The sequence below is a fragment of the Artemia sp. Qi Xiang Cuo genome, chromosome 4, assembly GCF_049724085.1.
Source record: "Artemia sp. Qi Xiang Cuo chromosome 4, ASM4972408v1, whole genome shotgun sequence".
NCBI lineage: Eukaryota > Metazoa > Arthropoda > Branchiopoda > Anostraca > Artemiidae > Artemia > Artemia sp. Qi Xiang Cuo.
Window position 1 is genome coordinate 18212117 of NC_142797.1, and position 18603 is coordinate 18230719.

Here is an 18603-nt window from a genome sequence, read left to right on the forward strand (position 1 = left end):
TTGCATACCGACTATTTAATTTGGACGAGTCAAACTGTCGGTGTAAAGCAGTGGAACTTTAAGGTAATAGATTCAGTGAACATCGAGTTTATTCAAATCTTAATAGCTTGCTACTTTTTGTTCATCTAACTGTTGTTGACTGCTTTATGAACAGTCAGTTTCCCGGGTAATGATCGGGAAGTAAAGAGCAGCCCTTGTCAATACTAACTGAAATTCAAAATAAAAGAAGTATGACAATGCCTTGTTAAAAGTAGAATCTACTTTTCATGCTGATTCCAATTTATCAGATCTATTAAGTTTAAACTTATGTACAGGATTATAAGAGATTAAAGAAAACTCCAAAAAGAGGCTTGATTCCAACAAAAATCCCACCAACAAATTTGTTATGTCTGAGAATAACAAAAGGGAGATATCAGGTGATACGAAAATACAATATTTCATTATTTTCTCGTGAAGGAATGTCATGGTTGTGTGTTTATTTTGTTTTTCGTTTTTGTGCTGTTGTTGTCTTATTTTAAGGATTGATCCTATTCAACCAGGGCTCGTAGAACATCAATATAGGACTAATTCAGTATAAAATTTAAAGTTTTTGTGATTTTTTAATTAGCAAAAGAAACCGTACTATGACAAAGCGCCGTTTTAAGGTATTTTGAGCCTCAAAAAATTATATTGGCTCGAGTAGGGTTAAAATACATTCAGGCATATTTCTGAGGTAACCAATCAGTTTAAATTTTGAAAATTGGGTATTAAGCCTACACGTTTCTGAGGCCATGCTGCCACGCGTTGCCACATTCATCGTTACACATTTATGCAGTTCATAGAAAATGAACGTTTATTAAAGAAGCTTTGTGAGTTTTGATCTGAGACTCCTTTCAATTTAATTATTTTTAGGGGCAGGGGGGGGTTAAAAAGCTTCAAAGCATGTGTCTACAAGGCCTAAACTTTTCAACTATCCATGAAGTGTTCTTCAGATCAACGGGGACGGATATGATTTACATAAACTTCGTTCATTTGGAGTAAAATCTTTTCAAAGTGCAAATTCCATAACTTTCATGAATATTATGCGTTATTGTGCAATCAATAAACCATGGCTGTGCAGTCTATATAAAAAAATATATTACCGATTGAGGGCATCCATTCTTGAAGCATTGCCATAAGCAGACGCTTAAAGACACTTGTTTTCATGAAAATGAGAAATAAAACTTCATTAAAAAGTATAGATATGGTAATTTTTTATGGGGCAATGGACATCTTCCCCCCTTAAATCCCAGGTTGCCCCCCCCCAAGCTGAAATTTAGTTTCTTCAAAATCTTATCAAAACTAAGAAAAGCCTGCATAATTCAAGCACCCACAGGAACCAGTCAGTTTTCCATAGTATAGCTTTGCCTTTATGGCACTATATGGCTCATTTACCAATTTTCACTGTCATTTTCACTTTATTTGAAAAATTGACTCCAACTTTGGGAGGATTTCTTCCCAAAGTTGGGAAAATCTTTTGGGAAGATTTTCTTCCCCTGGTGAGGTCTGTTCAACAGGGTCTTTGTAATACCAAAGCATATATCCGTACAGTACATTCAAACGATATAACTTAAGAATTGCTTAAAATACTCAATGAGGATGGCCTTTAAACTAGGTGCTGAGTCTCCAGCCAAGTGTTCATTGGGAACATGTGTCCAGAAAACCTAAGTGTGGCTATACCGAGAGTAACAAAAAAAAAAAAAAAAAAAAATTAGAGGTCACCGAGGAGTGGCTGAACCACAGTCTTTATCATAATCCACTAATCCATCTTTTTGACGTGTTTAATTTACATTATTACTGTCCAATTTATTGGGGCGTCATCCTTATTTCAGGCCATCGCACTTAATGATTCATCTTCCATGAAATGAATAGTACATAAAGAATCAGCAGAATTCTATATTTGGAATACTTCTGGGCGAACTTTTTGGCAGATGCTGACTCGGAAATTACAGCATTTTTTCTTAGCCAATATCTACGTAATTAATACAATTATATCAATTTTCAAATCATTGAGAGGGGGAAAAAGAGAAAAATAAATAGAGAACGAGAGGGGGGGGGGGGGCGAAAGAGAGAGAGAGGGACACAGTATTTTTTTTCGGTCGGCAAGTTAAAACAGTAAAGATTTCCAAAATGTAGGTAACCTGTCACTGTCCTAACGCTCTCCCCTCCCCTAGATCAGATTTACTGATTCAGTCATTGCCCAGGCACAGAAGCAAAAACAAGTTTCTGAGAAATATAGAAAAGTTATAAGAGTATCTCATGCATATTGCAGATGAGGGGTCATACACTACCATTATGAACATTCCCAATGATTTTAACTTAAAGTCGCCAACACCGTTTTTTAATATTGGAAAGCAAGATCATGGGAAATTGGATGATGATGAAATGGAATAATACTGTTTTATATAAACTTTTTTTTTATTTTTGTAGATTTTTCTTTCCCTCTTTCTCCCTATCTCGCTCCATCCCTTTTTTAAGCTAAGAAAAACGGACGTCTGATCTCAGTCGGAGATAATCGGAAACTAGTCGAAGATTTGCCAGTCTTGGACGGTCAGCCCAAGACTGACCGTATTTCAAACAGAAGATTGTACGAAAAGTGTGGCTCAATCCCGCTTTCTAGGGATATAATGAGAGAAGGGTTGAGATGGCTAGGGCAAGTTCTGTGCATGAAGGGTAACATATTGTCAAAGAATATCCTTTTTGGCCGTCTGTCTAGGGCTAAACGGAAAGCAGGTCGTCTTCGGTTGGTGTGGAAGGATGCCATAAGGGAAGATTTAAGGGAAATGGAAACTTTCTTAGAGGGTTTGGAGAAGGAGGCTTTGAATAGATTGGGATAGAGAAGAAGCGTGCGTAGCTGTGTTGGCCTCAGGAAAGTTGATGCTGCGGTGAGTTGTTAGTAGTAGTAGTCCCAGATTTAAGTTTATGTTAGTCTTGTTGATTAATAGAAACCGCTCGACTTCTATTGTAAGACATATCAAACCATAAAACAACTTATAACTTCTTTCAGGAAGCCAACCAAATTTTGCCGTTGCCAGAGGATCTACACCTGTAGAGACAAAGCAAACATATTGGTGGCAAGGTAAGTTCTCCAGTCGACCTAAATATCTGCAGTTTATTTGTATTGCTAGATTAAGGAAATACGTTTGGATTTAATTGCGAAAACGAAATAATTCTTAATATTCGTGCGATACTTGTTGTTACTTTACTTTTTTTTTGGATATGTCGATATGGATAGACTTATTTGTTTAATGTTCAAATTTTATTATCTATTGCTTCATTTATACAATCAAAACGGTTATGTGGTTAACTAAGTCTTCAAAATATATTTGGATATATATATATGTATATATATATATATATATATATATATATATATATATATATATATATATATATATATATATATATATATATATATATATATATATATATATATATATATATATATATATATATATATATATATATATATATATATATATATATATATATATATATATATATATATATATATATATATATATATATATATATATATATATATATATATATATATATATATAATATATATATATATATATATATATATATATATATATATATATATATATATATATATATATATATATATATATATATATATATATATATATATATAAAAAAAAAAAAAAAAAAAAAAAAAAAAAAAATATATATATATATATATATATATATATATATATATATATATATATATATATATATATATATATATATATATATATATATATATATATATATATATATATATATATATATATATATATATATATATATATATATATATATATATATATATATATATATATATATATATATATATATATATATATATATATATATATATATATATATATATATATATATATATATATATATATATATATATATATATATATATATATATATATATATATATATATATATATATATATATATATATATATATATATATTTTAAGACTTAGTTATCCATCATTTAACCTTACCTCATAGAGGCATTATTTAAAGTTGTTGAAAGTAACTACTTAAGCAGAGGCATGAACATAGAAGAATTTTCAGAAATATAGATTTTTGATTTTTAAGATTATTACGATTTCCCCCCATTTTATGTTTGCATTGCATAATTTTCAGTTTCAAGGTTTTCTTACAAGCTTGTCCCCCCTCGTCCGAAAAAAATTCCTAGGTAAGTGCTGCCTCAAATAGTTCGCATTTCAGAGGTTGATTTTTCATTCCTATTTTATTTGTTGAAAACACATTGTGAAGATACAACGCTTTTTTTTTACACTTATTTGAATGTAATTATTTGCTCATTACGCTTACTGCTTTTACAGGCGAGATCCTTTTTTTTACGTAATGAATTAAATTTAGCTGAGTCGATTATTTTTCTGAAAAAGATGAGCGTTGAAAATAAATGTTAAAATGCCATTAGGGTCTGTCACGAGTTTCAGATCGAGGTTTGGATTTTAATATTTTCAAAACATTCTTTTAGGTGATGGCTCTGCATCCCCTTCAAATCGATTTGCTTCAAATGCAAACTCTCAATTTGCATCTCGACGTGCTGATTGCAACAACCCAAGCCACAATCACGGAAATCAAATCATACAAAGCAAAATCGTAAGAGATTCTTCAAACAACTGGCACACTGCTCCGCCATCACGCAAATTTGCGCATGAACCCGCACCCTCAAAACCTGCATTTAGGCTAGGAAACCAAATCCAGACGCTTCGGGTAAATAGCCAGCTTAATCAACAACAGGGTGTTGTTGATGATTTTGATGCGCTTTGGTACCAACCTCGTAACAAACAGCCGACTAAAGCTGACGACTTTGACCCACTTTGGTATCAACCTATTGACAAACAGACAAAAGACGATGAATTTGATGCACTTTGGCATAACCCCCCCTCCAAGCCTACTTCACAAACAAAGAATACGGTTTACATATATCCTCCCGGACCACAAAAGGTTACTTATTGCTTACTCTTATTCTTTCTATCTTCCTTACTAATACCAATAAGAAACAAAGACTTAACAGTATTGTCACTCAAAAATTTGTCACTCGTTGCTTAAAATTTCCTATAAAAGAGCCAATCAGGGTTGGCTGTTCCTTTTACTAGCTCGAAATTTTACACACAATGAATAAATAAATAAATATTTATTTATACCTATAAATAAATATAAATATTGATGTATAATAAATAAATACAGCAATAAATGAAAAAGAACTGGGACTATTTAGCTTCTCTTTCTGGCAAATGCTTAAGGAATAATATGATCAGCTAAAAAATGTAACGGTTGATGGCATAAAAACAAACCAATGGGATAAAACCACACATTTTAACATGGAAATATAGGACAGTAACCTATGTTTTTCTCTTTGCTAATACGAAGTTTTTTAAAAACTGTTTCTGTAGTACCATCAAAATTATCAGGGTATAGTTCATTTTTTGCTATATAACTATCCGGGCGCAGTTTCAAGGTAATAAACACAGAATTACTCCTGGAATGCATATATTAAGCCGAGTAGTGATTATTTAACCAATGGACAATTGGTTATTCGAGAATTTTACTTCGTCAATCGATTATTGGGGGTGAGTGTCTAGAACCAACGATTTTGTAAGGGATATGATTCTAAAAAAAACTTAATTTTTGGTGTTTTAGTAAACTATTAAATGCTAACTCATGATTTTCTTAAAATTCGAAGATAACCCCAAATGACGGTGTCTTAGACTACTAAGTGAAACTTGTTTAATCTTTAACTACTTTTATTATTTGTTAGACTATTAATGCCATAAAAACTATCCGGGCATAGCTCCTTTTTCAACAGAGTCGTAGCTATTGTTTCTTCTAAATATAGTTTTCTCGAAGCATTAAATTGAGGATTATTGCTACTTTAGAATTTGGAATGGTGTATTAAGTACTTAATCAATGAATAATTGATTCAATACTCAAGTATTTTATTGCTTATTTAATCAATAATCCGTCGCTCAATCATTTTACTTAATCAGATGAGTGCTAGTATGAATGAGTGTTTGTAGACTAATATTGAACCTAAAATGAGTATTTAAAATAATCAAAGAATTAAAAATTCCAAGCTTACATATCCAAATATTCAATACTAACTATACTTGGTGAGTTGCAGTATGCCTTTTCTTCCTTTTCTGTCCTTTCTACTTGCTTGCTATTATTTTGACACAAATTTAACTTTATTGACAATAAAAATATAGACATTGAAGAGATAACATCCAGGAGAAAGATAATTTCTTCTTTTTCTCTTTTTGTTCGAGAAAAGAGAGAAAAAAAGAGAGAAATAAAATTTACTAAAATTGAAGAGCAATAAAATCGCACACCCGTTTCTTTCGTAAAATCTAACTTAAAAATAAAGGACCCATGAGGAACTGGAAGAGTCTAAACTTGCAGTTGGATTTAAATTGATTATCTTAATTTTCTACTTTACTGTTACGCAGTCATGACATGGTCATATTTGATCTACTTTCGAATAATAAAAGAAAGTGGAAATCAGCCATTTTTTCAAAATTAAAATTTTAAGAAAGAATTCAATGTAACTTTACAAACGGATAAAGATATTATAAAATAAGTGAAAAATAAGGAGTCAAAGGTCAAAGGATAACCTATATAAAATAAGTTAAAGGATAAGTCAAAGGAGTAAATTTTTGAATATAAGCCTCCCCCTTTGAAATTTGGAAGAACAAAAGTCATCTCTGTCATTTGTGAGTAATTTAAAGACAGGAGTTATGAGAATTTAACTATATCTTATTACTAAGTATTTATTATAGACTCTACCGTATTTGCTAGAAACCCCACCAGTGACTGTAGCAATTCAGAACATATATTGTTACTTTTGTAAAACTTAAATTTACAGCCAGCCCCTCAAACTGGGGTTAGCACGCTAAACTTGAGACCTTTCGTCCGTGAAATCCGTCCGTGAAATCGTCCGTGAGGTTTGAGTCCTGGTGGAGCTAGTCATTTGTTTTGAACAGCAGTATAGTGACGTCACTCCGTAAGCTCAGACAAAGTCAACCCAGCTCTAAATGGGTACCTGGAGAAATATAGGTAAGGTAAACAAGAAGGGTGTGCGAAAGCACAAGCTGACTGGCCCCAACCCCCATTATATTTCTTAGCTATAGGGCCATGAAACGCAGATTAGCCCCGTCGGTAGGGATTGCAAAATCCAAAGCCCTATTCTTTACATTTTACCTCAAACTATCTGAATTTGATCAGATGGCTTAATCCATTTTCTTAAATTTAAGTTCCCACTTTTTTCACAGGTTTTCACGTATTCTTCTCCCCCTTCCCCCACCAAAGAAAAACCAAAAATGTAGCCCATGTTGGTAGAATCTTTGTCCTTATCTAAAAGGTCACTAAAGATCTGTACTCTCCTGTAAAGATTACGTTGTTTAACGTAAAGCGTTATGAGCTACTGCAGTCATACGACTATAAATCATTGCTATCAAAATAAGAATGCAAAAAAATATTGTTTTAAGAAAATATAAGTTTATTTTTGCCCACTTGCAACATACAAAAAAGAAGCGGAGTTAAGAAAAAATATATATAAAGAAAAATCAACTTCTAAACAAGGAAAATGGATTATTTTTCCTTCAGCTAGTCTTTTTTTCCTTCAAGTAGTCGGTTTTTAACTCGTAAAAAAGTAAAGGATGCTTCGTAAGATTCGACAGTCTTTACCGACTGTGCTAATTCCCTTTTCATAGCCATTCAGATAGGAAGTACGTGGGCGCAGCTATCCTGTGCTTTCGCACACTTCACCTTTTAAATTCCTAACCCTTCTCCAGCTGCCCATTTCTGGAGCTGAGTTGACTCTGGCTGAGCTTACCGGGCACGCAACTGACCCCAATTACAAACCTAATAATCGGTGACGCTAGGCTATTCAATTACGAACGACTATTATTGAACTACGAGCGAATACTGACATACGAATTCAATATTTAACATACTTTTAATTTGATACTTATTTTGGGACTTCTTGATGATGAAATCTTAATTTCTTTAACAAGTTAAAAATCTTTTCGTTGTATCTTCTAATTCACGAAAGTAATGCAATTTGACTACATACTTTTCTAACAGAATGATAATAATTCTACTAAAACCATGAAGTTGATTAGTTTTCTTTTGCTTCAACTAACAATTATCTCAAGAATGTCTTATATTTCAGTTGTTTTAGTCATTTTTAAAGTTTTTTCACGAAAATAAATAACGAAAGAGATTTATTTTATTGTGTGAAATTGCCTATTCATATATTATATAAAAAAAGAAAATTAATAAGCCCTAAAATAAGCCCCAGGGAATAACCAAATAAAGAACACGACTGGGTTTATTTTGTGTGTGTGTGTGAGTACGTGTGTGTGCTATTGCAACTTAAAATACACACTTAAAAAATTAAATATAATACTACGCATAATATTTTATATAACATTTTTAGGATTTGTGGATTGATAGCTACATCAAAAGGTAGAAGAAGAATGCTCTCACCCTCTCAAAACGTTGCAATTTTTCTCAAAAATATCAACCCTCCAAAATAGTTAATTTTAAAATCACTAGAATCAGTGGCATTAATTCACAAAAATTATGGACTTGGGAGCAAAATGTATTTTTCCAAATCGAGGGGAACAAATTTTTTTTAAAATTATTTTTCACCAAAGACCAAAAAGACATCTTTCAAAGAAAATACGAAAAAAAAAATCATTTTTCAAAATCTAGGAGGGCAAAATCATATAGGAGGGGCAAATTTCAACCTCTCCCTCTTTCCTCGCTTGCTACCTCCTCCAATTGAAACAAATGACTTGGATGCTTATATTATATGCACCAAAACAATACACGGTGTTTTGATTTTTTTTTGGCACCGTTATCTTAAAAAAGTTCTTTTATACTTTGACGTTTCTTTTTCTATACGTAAAATATCCATCCTCTGATCGATTTATTCTGTTTTGACTCGCCTATTTTCAAACATTTTATGTGTTTTTCTTTTGACAAAAAAAGAAGGAATTGAGAAGTTGGTACCAAAAAAGCTTGCTTCACATTTTTCCAAAAGACAGGGCTTGCTTGCTTCATGTAAGCTTTATAGAAACTTTTTATCTGGTTATCAGAAAGCTGTATCTCCAATACAATAAGCTTTACCTGACGAATAATTCGCAAAACATAAAAAAGTCTTCTTTTTCTTTTCTCTCTTTTTTGAGGTTTTTTGCTACTTTTTTTCTCTATCTTTTTTTAATTTTACTGAATACGGTCCAGGTTTCTTATATCCACAGATGCAATATTGTATTTGAGATATGATCTTTTGAACACCGTATATTATTGTGCAAGTTGAAGCAGGGAATTTAGCCTTAATTTGGACTCTGAAAAAAGAGAGATAACATCTTGTCAAGAATGTCTTGCGCAGAAGTTTTATTCAAGGGTGAGAAACTCCCAGAAATCTCTGGATTTATTTGAAAAGACGAAATTATATTATGAGCTAGGATCCAACGAGGCTAGATTCCCTTGGTTTTTTATAAAGTACCAGGAGTCTCGCAAGGATTCAATTTTGAAAAGGGATCAGATAGTCAATAAATGGTCAAGAACGTCTATCTATGCATCTATGTAATTATAAATGTTCTGAAGGGAAGAGTATTCAAGTATAAGCTTTGAGAAGATCAGAATATAGAGGATTGTTCTAAAGGGCTGGTATAGAATTTCTTTCTAAATCCAACCACCCATTTGTTTTGCACTTAAGTGATTTTACCTCAGATCTACAAAATAGGTCCTCTAACAGTCAATGAGGAAAATTCAACCCGCATTTATGTGTGCAGGTAGGTACAGTTATGGAGCATGGTGTGGAGCAGGTATGGAGCATGTTTAAATGTGTGCGAATGAGAAGATCATAAGAAAATTTATTTCTGTGTAAAACTTGCAGTTCTGAAGTATATTATGATGAATGTGACCTATTAAGCTTTTGACTTCCACTTTGACCTATTTTGCTTTTGATTTTATTTCCAATGGTCAGTTGCGCTCTGACTCCACTCATAAAATGTTGACCCAAGCATATTCTTATTGTAAATCTCCCCAAATAATTGTAACTATTAGTTTTCTATAGATCTACATGTAGATATAGATCTACATGCTGAGTAGCATTTTTACGTGGATGAATTTGTAGCTTCTAATTTCCCTTTTGTGATATAGAATCTTAATCAGGGTATGCGTTCATATTTCTGGCCCAGCCTCGGAAGAAAGTTCCCTGATATATAGCTTATGCTTCACATCGACCTTAAAAGCGTGGGCTCTAAATAGTATGTTACGGTTTCCGAAGCTGATGTTAATGAGATTAAAGTTAATGAGGTCTCAGGAAATATGCAAGGTCTAATTTCTTTTCGGCGTTAAATGAATCAAAAAAAAGAAAACCATACCAGAGAATGTTCTATTCTAAGAAAAATAACTAATATTTATCTTTTAAATTTTAAAATGACCTGAATATATTAGTTTACTTTAATATTACTTTCAATAACTTTTAAGCTTCAACGGCCAAAAATCCAAAAGATATATTTACTTTATTTTAACTAAAATCATGACTTAAGATCAGTTTTTAGAAAATAACGTTTGAGAAGGAGTTACCTCTCTCGGTAAAACGTAATTTCAAAGCCTGTAGTACCTCGACAGTACGTATTCTCAGTGCTAGAGACCATTGCTTTTCCTAAACTTTTTCTTTGGCTCCATTTTTTGCCGGTAAGGGATTCGCCATTGTGAAGTAAGTAGAAAAACTTTTGAATAACTTCTCAAACCAAAGAGCATAGGAAATTTATAAGAAAGGAAAGCTGTACGATTTTACATTGGTTTAATAGAAATTAAAGAGCTAATACCCACACTAATAGTGCAATGGGGCACGTAAAATTTTCGCCAAAAATTTTCGGTAGAAACAGCCATGTCTGTTTCTTTTCTGTCTATTTCTATATATTTGATTTAATGCCCTATTCGCTACCCAATTTATGTGGATTCTATCGCACTAGTTCTGTCTAGTGGAAAATTTGGTGATTCAGTGTGTTCATTTGGTTCATATTCGTAACCAAATTTGGTAGTTCTATTACCCCCAGTACTTTATTCGATGTTTTAAGATTGAATTTAGCCACGATTTAATTCATGGAGGAGAAGAAGAACAAAAAATAAAGAGGAAGACTCAAAGGAAAGAACTGGGGTAAGCAGCAAATCAGCTAGTATTTACTTTACAAAAATTTGGGTTTCGATTAAGGTCTAAAGTTATTTGGATAGAACGGAAAAATTTTCCGAAATACTGTTTAACTATTTTTCATTGACTATAAAATATTTAAGGTTAGTTTAGTATGGGCAATATAAGATAGTTTTCAAAAATGGGCACGGATATACGCAGTATCTCCTTTGGACAAAGCTGGTTCTGTTATGTTAGGTCCAATTTAAAGTAAAGTAGAAATGAAATAACAAAACAAAACAAACACAACTAATACTTGAATTAGGTTTAATAATAACTTTAGATTTTGCTAGATAGCACTAGATGACGTTCGTTTTTTGCTAAAAAAAAAACTAACTCGAGTTTGCTCTCTCATAGCTTTTCCATATTCTTTGATTTTAAGCAATGAGGATTGATTCGTGCTCAACTTTATTTTTATGTCATTTTCTTTTATGGACCTCCAAATACACAGTCGACTACGGCTGACGACTTTGATCCACTATGGTTTGAACCTGTTGACAAACAGACAAAAGATGACGAATTTGATGCACTTTGGCACAACCCCCCTTCAAAGCATGCTTCACAAGCAAAGAGTACGGTTTATATATACCCCCCTGGACCCACAAAGGTTACTTATTGCTTGCTCTTGTTCTGTCTGTCTTGTTTCCTAATGCTACAGATAGTTATGACACAAAAGCTTTTTGTTCAATTCACTTGCTTAAAATTTCGTACAAAAGAGTCAATCAGGTTTTGCGTTCGTTTTATTGTTTTAAAACCAGACATACCAACAAAAGTTAAATACAACAAAAAAGCGGGGCTTCCCTCTCTAATATACTTTACCTTACCTCATACACACACAGGGCATATAGGAGGAGCCGCCTATCATCCTTCAGGTTTGCTGCTGCAGTGATGTCCGCCCAGTCTGGTGGATGGGAGGCGTGCAGGCTACGTAAATCTTTCTTGCAGGTCCGGTACAGTATATTTCTCAGTTTTCTCCGGCTACGACTTCCTGGTGGTTGCTAATGTAAAGCCGCTTGTGGGGTATATGGTTGTCCATACGGAGGACATGTCCCAAATATCTCCAACGTCGTAGGATGCTCTGCTGGTGTAAGTCACTAAGAGCTGTCGAGTTTATTTCACAGGTGGAGTTGTTTGTCGTCTTCTGTGACCATTATTCTCCAGAGACATGGGTTTTCAAGAGCCAAAAGTCTATATTAGTACTTGAATAGCATTGCTGTTGAAGAGCCGCAGCTTGAGACGTAGGAAACATTTCTGTGATGACAACGTTGTTTGTCGAAAATGTCAGTTGGAGGTACTATTCTGGTAAATACCTCTTTTTAATGTCGAGCCGGTGTTCTCTATGGTACTTCCTATGTACTTGAAATGGAGAACTTTTTCAACATTTTTTTGACCATATTTAATGAATAGAGGGGGTCACTTGTTGCCTTGCGTTTTATTTTTTTTGCATTCACCCTCAGACCAAGATGGATGGCCTTTGTCGTGTCCTCATCTCGTAATTCTTGTGTTCATATTTGCTTGGCCCAAACAATGCTATGTCGTAGGCTAAATCTATGCTGTTGACCTGAGCTTCAGACATTAATCTAACACATCTTGCCTCTGTTTTCCGCAGGATGCAATCGATCTCTATTACAAAAAGTAATGGTTACAGAACACATTCCTGTTTTACTGCTGACACCATCCAGAAACAATTTTGGCTCTCTGGTGTCTTGACACAGTATTCACTACCCTCGTATATGACGATAGGGAATCCATAAACGATAATCTTCCACACACTTTCACAATCTACTGAGTCAAAGGCCTTCTTGAAGTCGACAAAGATGATATAAATCTTCGAATGTTACTCTCTAATTTCTTTAGTTAGAAGTCTAAGCATTAATATAAGGTGGAAGTGATAAAAAGCTTGAGAAGCCATACTGCTCATCTCGGTGTTGCGTTCGGATCCTCTCTAAGATGATGTAAAGAGAGCATCTACCCAGATATTGACAGAAGACATATACCCTGCCAGTGGGCAGGCATGGTAGTGTCTCCTTTTTTGAATATCCTGATGAGTGTGCTGTGTTTTCGATCCGATGGTACTTTGGCTGTTATCCAAGTCCGAGTGAAGAATAAAGACCAAAGGGAAATGCATGAGGATAAAGACACCCGAACCATCTCTGCAGATGTGCAGTCCAGTTGGATGATTTTCCATTTTTCAGTTTCTTTGCTTTTTCTCGGATCTCACTGACAGAAGGTGGGTCCGTGCTGTCATGTAAATGGACGATGGGGATATCTGCAATGTTAGGGGGTGCCTCTGAATGAGGTCCATTTAGTGAATTTTCAAAATTATTTGCCCATGCTTCATTGACTGCAATCTGTTCTGTTACTAGCATCGCCGATGCATCTCTGCTTGGTGCGTCTGTATTTATAATTTTGTTCATGGCTCTGGAGTCTTTTTGCTCCTTCTTCTGCCTGCAATGTTTTATAATTTAAAACATTTTGTTTACTTTTTGTTTAAAACCTTTTTTTTTACTATAGGGACTTGTTGTTGGAGGATAGATGCTCTCATTTTATTTCTTAGATACCAGGTTTGTTCTGACAGCCACCGGTCTTTTGGGTTACTCTGGGAGCCTAAGGTCGATTTAGCTGTTAAATGGTAGTAATCCTTCATGGCATCCTATATTGATTCACATTCGGATGGGGCTGATATGAATTGGGATGCAAATCTACTGCATAGTTCTTATATAAGAGATTGTTTTACTGTCCTGTCTTGTAGTTTTTCAAGGTCAAAAACAGGTCTGAGTTCTGTCGTTTTGTTGCAAATATTTTTCAACTTTTGACAAAATTTGATAGTCTTAAGGTTATGATGTGATCCGTCAGCTCCTCTGTAAGCGGAAAAATCTTTTAGGCTCGATCACCACTTTCTGCTTATAAGGCAGTGATCAATCCGGTTTTTGGTCGCTCCATCTGGTGACGAATACAACTATTTCTGAACATCCCTGTGAGGGAGCAGAGGTCGATCAATTACAAGGTCCATGAGGGTAAAATTGATCAGGAGCTACCCTTTTCGTTTCTTTAACCAAAATCATGTTGGCCAAGGACCTGATGGCTGAAGGTTTGGTCATTCTAAATTTTAGCATGAAAGTCTCCAAGAAAGCACACAATATCATGCCTTTGTTTATCTTTTGCTATTCCTTGAAGTGATTTGGAGAACTGGTCTTTTTCCTTGTAAGTGGCTTCATTTGCAGAGGCGAAGTAATTAACAACTGATAGTTTAGCATGAGTTCCCTGAAAATTTGCAGTTAATATTCTTGGAGATAGAGGTGTCCATTTATAGAGCGACTTATTGGTCTGCTTCGGCTTCATCAATGCAACTCTGACTTCTCACTTATTTTCTGGTTCGCTATATATGATGTTGTGGTCGGCATCTAGCTTCTTTTTATCCTCATATAGTTCGCCAGACTTGCGACAGAGCTAGTAAATCTAGATGGTAATCTCTGATGAACACTTAAGGAATAATGTGATGAAAGGGTCTGTGTGGCAATAAAAGTGTGACTACTGACGTCCAGCAGGTCCCAGCCCCTCCCACTCTTTAAAAATAAAGAATACACTTTATAGTTGCCTCTCCCCTAGACCAAAATATGTTATTTTTGGCGTACTCTTGTCCTGTCTGTTTTTACCACTAATACCATGTATCGATTGCTGTACAATATTTATGTTTAACTTTATAACCTAGTGGAAGAACTTACATGACCTTACTATTTTGTAGTAATCTGTGTCAATATTTTGTACCAGAGTCATTAGGATAGCTCTTTTTGTTACAAAAAATATACATTTGTGTTTTTACGCTGTATTTGTTGAGCTACTGCCACGTGTGCCTTCTGGGGAAAAGACAGACTGGGCATATTCCCTCCTTTAAAGGCTAAAAATGTCCTTGAAAATGCAAAGTTTGAGAAAACTCAGAAATGATAAGGTTCTTTTTATTGAAATGTTTTCAAAATTTTCTCCTGACGCTTTGTTTTGGTTGTTGTAGAAATTTCATGTTTGGTTTTGTCACCTAATGACAGAGGGAAAAGGACTTAATAATACCAGTTTTGCAGGGATCTGCAAAAGGTGTTTACATTAGTATTTCCAGATAAGCTTTTTAATTTCTAAGAATACATTGTGAGGTTCCTGTACTACATACGATAATCTATTACCATGGGTGCCTTTTGAAAGAAGGACAGACCGGGTACCCCCTCCCCCACCCCTTTCTAGCCTAAAAATATTTTAAGAATATAATTCTTTAAAAAAAAAAAATCAGAAATGGTACTGCACTTTTTTCAGCAAATTGTTTTTAAAATATTTACACCCCTCTCGACCGTTTTGTAGGTTTAACTTTTATTAAAATTAAAAAAAAAAAAACTTTTTCCACCAAATTAGTTTTTCAAAGAAAAGTAATGAACTCCATTAAACCAAAAATGAGCAAAAATAAAATAAAATAACCTACCAAACGTGAAACTACCACAAACCAGCATCGATCAAACAGTTCGTGGTAACGAACTGTAAGTAAGGAGTGACCCGGCTCAATGGTATCCGAAACTCTAAAAAACGGAATTTTGACACCAATAGATACATAATTTACAACCATTTCTCTGACGACTGTGGGGGAGTGTCCTTCTCAAAAACATAATTTCTATTTGGAAATCAACTACGCTGAACAAAATGGCTATCTCAAATTTTGATTGGATGTGTTTCGGGAAATGGTGGGCGTGGAAGAGGTGTTAGTTGCCTTCTAATCACTTTCGACTATTAAAAAGGGCACAAACCACTCCAATTTCCAATTGAATGAGCTCTTTTCACAGTTTCTACGACAACTCCTTCGATACGAAGTGCCCTGGTCAAAAGAAAAAATAAATAAATAACTAATACATTGTGCCAACTTCGTTCTTTACTTAGGCAGTGCTACTGCGCTGTTTATGATACATTTTAGGGTATCAATGTCCACTATGATAAGATTAAAAAGACTTATTAAAATCCTGAAAAAAGTAAAACATGGAATACCATGAGGTACTTACTAACATATATGCATGTAACATTAGTTCATATTGCGACTTACTTATGCATTCTCTTCCTCTTCTTCTTTGACACTTGCTTACAGCTGAAGCCAAAGATCAGGTCCCAAGAAGCCTACTGCCGTGGAAGTTTTAAATATGAAATATTGGTTCTTCTTATATATGTTCTATTTAAGGTTTTCTACAGTTATAAATTCTGTGCATATGCTAGATGTACATATGTAAATGTTGGTATATATTCATGTATTCCAAAGTTGAGTAGAGCACAAAAATGAAACCAGAAACTTTTGTTTCCAATTTTTTGGGAGGGGGGGGTTGGTGTGTCGTTGAATAAGTGTTAGGCATTGCCTTGCAAATTGGGGAGAAACATGGAACAATTAAACAGTTGTGTGTTTAGCTGAAAATATTTTGCTGTATGATAAAATATAATATATGAGCATATTAAAAACATGCAGTGACCGTCATCAGTAGTAAAACTACTGATGACGGTCATTGCATATGTAACCGGTATTAGAATTTTACTTTAATAGTACTGTGTGGTTTATAAAATTTTCTAGTTGTGTTTTTGTTTGCTCTTTCACTTTCTGTCAATACGATGTTCTGTACAATTTCCGTTGGTGCACAAAATTTTTAGCCCAGGTCCATTTTCCTGCGTCACTATCCATATCTCCAGTGTCTCTACTTTGCAGATCTACCTCTAAGTATATATTTAATTTTATTTTCATGTCTCCGGTCCTGTAACGGTACCTCCACGTCTCTGATACGCAAAAAGGGATCCAGTTTGTTATCTCTTCGCGTTAGATTTATAGATGTGCCATACAGACAGCCGCCCCCTTTCCCTCTAGCTACGTCACTAGTGCCATAGCCATTGCATATATTGTAAAGTGATTTGAGGTATGGAATAGTAAGCTAATTGCTTTTTACCATATTGATATTATTTTCTTTCTTGAACCTCGTGAAACACAGTCGACTAAAGCTGACAACTTTGTGTGGTACCAAACTGTTGACAAACAGTCAAAAGACGACGAATTTGATGCACTTTGGTATAATCCCCCTTCCCAGTCTGCTTCGCAAACAAAGAGCACAGCTTTCATATATCCTCCGGGACCAAAAAAGGTTACGTTTTCGCTTCTTCTTGTTCTTCCTGTCTTTCCTACTAACACCAAAGTTTTATTGCGATAAAAACAGCTTTTTTTTTATAAGATTGCCACCTAAGGAAAACTGACAACCTTAATCTATTTTTTAGTACTTGTCTCTCCATTTTAAATTAAAACCACTAAAAAAGTAGGAATATTTATTTAAGCAGTAAAATGAAACGCAACACTTTTTTCGCAGTGTTTTTTTTTCACATTGCTTTTTGTTACCCACTCTCCAACTCATATTTTTGTTTCATTTTGAAGTTGTATAAAAGTCTTAATAGGGCCGACTGTGGAAATTTGGAGTGAATTTAACAAGGTTGTATCCAGGATTGTTTTTCGGGGGGAGGGGGTTTACATAGAAACTTTTAATAAAAACGTCAAAAACACATTTTTGTTACGTTTTTACGAGTCGAAAAAAAAATTCAGGAGGAGGTGGTTCAAACCCCCTAACCCATTCCCCCTGGATTCGACCTTCGTTATTAACTACCTGGAGAAACATGGGGACTAAAGAAGACGAGAATATCCAAGAATTTTTTTTAATAGATGTTTCCTGCTTTTTATTTGTCACTCACTATGCAGCTAAGCTTTCACTTACGTATTTTAAAGCGTTCCCAACAAAATTTAAATTTCCCCCCACTACTTTGTTCGATATTTTCAGATTATATTACCATTTGTTAATTCATGAAGGAACAGAAGGACCAAAAATAAAGAGGAGGAGTCAAAGGAAAAAACTGGGTTCAGTGGCATTGGGTATTGGTATCGAGGGGCATATAATATTCAACCTAGATTTAAAAATACCTTTTTTGGGGTATTTTCCTTGAAGAAGCCCTTTTGGCATTTTCGCTGTCGAAAACCTAATATTTGGTATTTTTGCTGAAAAAAAATTTAAAGAAATGATAAACTTACCTCCCCTAGATTTTTAAAAATGTATTTCCCCTTCTCGTGAACACTTTCGTGAATTGACGCCACTGACTGAGGTGCAACAGACTATTTTAAAAAATATCTCTTTGAGGGTATTTTCATTGGAAATGCCTTATTTTGATATTTTCATTGAAAAAAAACGACAAATTCGCGTCTTCCAGATTTTTTAAAAATGTATTTTTATCCTCTCCTCCCTTCTATATGTCCGTGAACTGATGCCACTGACAAAC

At 34.1% G+C, this 18603-nt stretch overlaps 1 protein-coding gene across 1 annotated transcript in view; it reads left to right on the forward strand.

Annotated features, from left to right (window-relative positions):
• Positions 1-18603, forward strand: part of LOC148952844 (uncharacterized) — a 128289-nt gene that overhangs the window by 38207 nt on the left and 71479 nt on the right. Inside the window, exons 3-6 of the mRNA XM_089088128.1 lie at positions 3026-3097; positions 4549-4673; positions 11735-11890; positions 17280-17429. Coding sequence (XP_088944254.1) covers positions 3026-3097; positions 4549-4673; positions 11735-11890; positions 17280-17429 — 503 coding nt within the window. The remainder of the gene's footprint in view (positions 1-3025; positions 3098-4548; positions 4674-11734; positions 11891-17279; positions 17430-18603) is intronic.